The 4,331-nt window shown below is 28.0% G+C and overlaps 1 protein-coding gene across 2 annotated transcripts; it reads right to left on the reverse strand.

Annotated features, from left to right (window-relative positions):
* Positions 1 to 2,553: 2,553 nt before the first annotated feature.
* On the reverse strand, positions 2,554 to 3,866 carry LOC105114883 (uncharacterized). 2 transcript variants are annotated; one of them, XM_011011588.1, is made up of 2 exons: positions 2,977 to 3,866; positions 2,554 to 2,906 (listed from the first exon to the last, which is right to left on the reverse strand). In XM_011011588.1, the coding sequence occupies exons 1-2, from the start codon at positions 3,794 to 3,796 to the stop codon at positions 2,893 to 2,895; spliced, it is 834 nt and encodes a 277-aa protein (XP_011009890.1). In that variant the 5' UTR covers positions 3,797 to 3,866; the 3' UTR covers positions 2,554 to 2,892. The 2 variants fall into 2 exon arrangements, with proteins under 2 accessions (XP_011009890.1, XP_011009889.1); XM_011011587.1 differs by having other exon boundaries at positions 2,554 to 2,903; positions 2,974 to 3,866.
* Between the last annotated feature and the right edge of the window lie 465 nt (positions 3,867 to 4,331).

The following is a 4,331-nucleotide window of genomic DNA, read 5'->3' on the forward strand; positions in this document are numbered from 1 at the left end:
TATAATTATTCATATCGCTCATTAACCCCGAGCATTAATTCCATTAATAGGTGATGAATTTCTCACTTATCCATTCAACAAGCACTAATTCTATCAATCTAGAAAATTAGTTTAATAATTCATTCATTTATCAGGGTACTAATCTCATTAACCATGAAATTAATTCTTCATCACGTCCATTTGTCAGTACTAACTTTATTAAACTAAGAATTAGTTCAATGATTTGCCTATTTACTAGGGTATTAATCCCATTAAAAAGAAAATTAATTTTTTATTACACCTATTCACCAGGACACTAATTCCATAATTCTAAGAATTAGTTCAATAATTTTTCTATTCATCAGGATATTAATCTCATTAACTAGAAAAGTAATTCTATATTACCAGGGCACTAATTCTATTAATCCATGAATTAGTTCATCACATCATATATTTTATTTCTTTAAGTAAACAATATAATAATTACTAATCTATTAATCATAATTAATCAGATAAAAATACATATTCATCAATAATAAATTCGAGCGCTATATAATTACCTAACAACTAAGTTTGAGCTAAAGTTTTCTGCTATGGTGTTAGTTTGACAGCCTTTCCTAAATTAATAAGTATATCATGTCATTTCTTTTCACACATAAATATATATTGGAACATTTTAAATAAGTTTATTAATTTATATCAAATTTTAACTACTATTATTATTTTACTTTCTGCATGAACACTATCAACAAATGAAATTCTTCTAATTATCCTTTTATATGCCAAAAAAAAATATAGATTTAAAGAGAAACATGAAAATTTCTTCTTCTTTTTTGTAAATTTTCTTCTTATTCTTCACATTCCCACATTGTAACACAATTCTTTTCATTATTCAAATCAATACATATATATTTTTTTAATTTAATTTTTTTTCACTCTTTAACATTAATTTCATCTTCTTCTTTTTTGCTGAAATTTAAACTAATGAAAAATATAAAAATTTCATATTCTATTCATTCTTTAACATTAACTTCATCTCTTTTTTATAGAATCTCATCATCTTATCAAAATTCTTAAATTATTATTATTATTTTATTAAAAATCCCTTCTTCAAGAACACTTCGAATTTTGCTTCAATTACCATAATTTCTTCTTCTTTTTTACTCACTTCAATAATTTTAATACAATTCCACAATCAATTACAATTTTCCCAAAAAAATTTATCAAGAAACATAATTTTAATTTCACAAAGTTCAATTAATTTAAAACATACATTCTTCATGAATTTTATTTAAAAATGCTAAAGCACCTTACCAAGCAATAACCAAAATTTTAATAATTTTAAATTGAGGAATTTTTCTTAACTTTGATTTCTTTCCTCTCTTTGATCGAATGCTTCTCCTTCTCCTTTGAAAAATAAGGTTTCTTTTTCTTTTTCCTTCCATGCATACACACACTTGCACACATGCACGCACGTATGTCTAGACAGACACTTAACCTTTTTATAATTTTTTTTAATGTTTCTTAATAGTAATTTTTATAATTTTTGGGTAAAGTTTTTTAAATTCTAATATCGATTTATATCAAATTTTACTTGAGTTATTTATAGTGTGATTGAGGTTATTTTTTAAAGTATTTTTTACTTATAAATATATTAAAATAATATTTTTTTTTATGTTTTTAAAATTAGTTTTTATATCAGTACATTAAAATAATATAAAAACATCAAAAAATATTAATTTGAGGCAATAATATTATTAAAGTTTTATAATTAGCCTATATAATCTATCATCATTCTTATAATTTAATTTTTTATTTTTTATTTTTTATAATTTTAACTTTTATTATTAATAATGATATTATTTGGGGTTTTATAAATACCATAATTTTCAAATAAGATTAGAGGTTTTAATGGTAATGTTAGTAATTAGTTTATAAATAATTTTATATTAAAATAAAATGTATAATTTTAATTCTTTTGAAATTCCTCATTGATATTCAATAAAAATAAAATGCCTGATTATAAAATTTATCAAATCATTTTTTTTACCCGAAAATGAAAAGTCTCTCTCTCTCTCTATATATATATATATATATATATATATATATATATATAAAAGGGAGAGAGACTTTTCTAAGCAATTCATAAAAATAAAAATATAGATTTTTTTTTCCTGGGCAATTGCATTTCAATAGTTTCTAGTAGAATTGTTTTCCATACAAGAGAAACATTGTTCTCATTTTTTTCATAAAAACAATTTATCCTTAACTTATGATGATGAAATTTCTCTACAAATTAAATAAATAAGCTTACACACACACTAATTTTTTACTGCAAAATTTTATAATCTAGTTGGTAAAATAAATTTTCTTAGCTTTCAATTTTTTTTTATAAAAGCTATAATTAATAAAACAAAAGGCAGGGAAAGAAAAATAGTTAGTATTTTATAAAATTTTTCTTTAAAATTATTTTTTTATATTTTTAAAAGTTTTAATACAATATCATTTTTAAAAATAAAAAATATATTTTAAGTTATTTCTAAAAAAAAAATACTTTTAAAAAACAATCGTTTCTTCTCAGAACAGCCCCATTCAATTCCAAGCATCTTCTTCTAATCCAACATAATTAACAATTAATTCAAAACAACTACACCAAACTTGCTAAATCTTCTTGTAAGCAGGACAAGGCAGCTCTTTCGTCTCTACTCTCCACCGCCCGAGGTTTTTCTTAAATAAAGATAGTGCAAACCTCTCTGACAGACGCAACAATTTAAACTACAACAACTACACCAATTCCAAACATTCGCTTACTCTATGCTCATCCCCTGGAATGGCTCTCTCCGCTCTCTAACTTGCTAAAATTTGAGATTTCAGAAAGAGAGAGACAGAAAAGCCCCACCTTCTTAAAGTAAATTATATACTTAGCTGACAAATTAAAAGGGTACCGAAGAAAAGGAAGTGCACCTAATTTTTATTACTACTATTATATTATATGCTTTCCTTTGAGCATCTCCTTATAACGCAGGAAGGATTCCAGCCTCTGCAACTTCAACTGTTGCTTGAACCTGTTGATAAAATCATCAGCTTTAGCATCAACCTCTTCATCTTCAATCATCACTGTTTTCTCTGAAGCCTTTGCCGTTGCAGGCCTTCTTTCTTCAACCTTCTCCCTCTCCACTTCCTCCGCTAAATCCAAGCTCACCGCCTTTTCGCTTGCCGACTTCTTCATTTTCACCTGCCTCTTCGTAGCTTTCATCATGTGCTCCGACTGGATCCTCTTCACATGATGATCATGATCATGATCATGACACGTACCCGGATCGGCATCCGACCTGGTTTGAGCTGGGGGATGTTGGGTTGTTTCTTCCGGTCCCGTACTGTAGTATAAAGAAGAGAAGTTGATGGACTTGACCCGCTCTAAAAGTGAAGGGGCTCTTTCGAGCTCGGGAGGATCATGTTCCTGGGTAGTGTTTTCGGGTTCTTGGGCAGGTGGGAATTTGTAGAAGGGGAAGTAGTCGATGGACTTGACCCGTTGTAGAAGAGAAGGGGCTCTTTCGAGCTGGGGAGGATCATGTTCCTGGGTGGTGTTTTCGGGTTCCTGGGCAGGTGGGAAATTGTAGAAGGAGAAGTAGTCGATGGACTTGACTCGTTGTAAAAGAGAAGGGGCTCGAGCGAGGTGCTTGTCTTCGTGTACTGGTTTATTGTGAGTACCATAACGGGAAGCAAGAGCAATAGTGGCAATCATAATATTCAGGAAGAGGAAGAGTGAACCCGGTGCTAACCAGCTGGTCAAGAAAGCAAAGATCGAGATTGCCATGGATTTCGTTTCTTTTTTATTTTCTCTCTTCTCCTTCTCGTGGTTTAATGTGATGTCAGGATAAAGAAGGCGAGTACTTATTGAAGAGAGAGAGAGAGGGGGGGGGGGGGTTAAGAGGTGATGTTCAGTTTTTTTTTTATTACTGCAGGTGGATTTATAAACGTGGTGATGGTTGTTTTAAAGAATTTTTATTTAAAAATATATAAAATAATATTTTCTATTTTATTATAATATATTAAAATAATTTAAAAATATAAAAAATATTAATTTAAAATAAAAATGTAATTTTTTAAAAATGCTTTTGGAAAAAAAAGACAAACATATTTGTAATATGATTTTTATGATAATTGAAATTATATTTTATAATTTAAAAAATATACCTTTCATGTTGTATTAGTATCGTTAGTCTAAGGTTTAAAATGAAAATCAAATAAAAAGTAACCTGTAAGGAAATATTTTTAAAAGACTACTACTAGTCAACAGAGCTGGTGGAAGGTTTGCTTTTAGTGAAAAAACCAGAATAATTTAAGATGTC

Source organism: Populus euphratica, unplaced genomic scaffold (genome assembly GCF_000495115.2).
Source record: "Populus euphratica unplaced genomic scaffold, PopEup_1.0 scaffold860.1, whole genome shotgun sequence".
NCBI lineage: Eukaryota > Viridiplantae > Streptophyta > Magnoliopsida > Malpighiales > Salicaceae > Populus > Populus euphratica.

Coding starts and splice junctions, on each gene's coding strand:
- LOC105114883 (XM_011011588.1), bottom strand. CDS start 3,796: ATGGCAATCTCGATCTTTGCTTTCTTGACCAGCTGGTTAGCACCGGGT.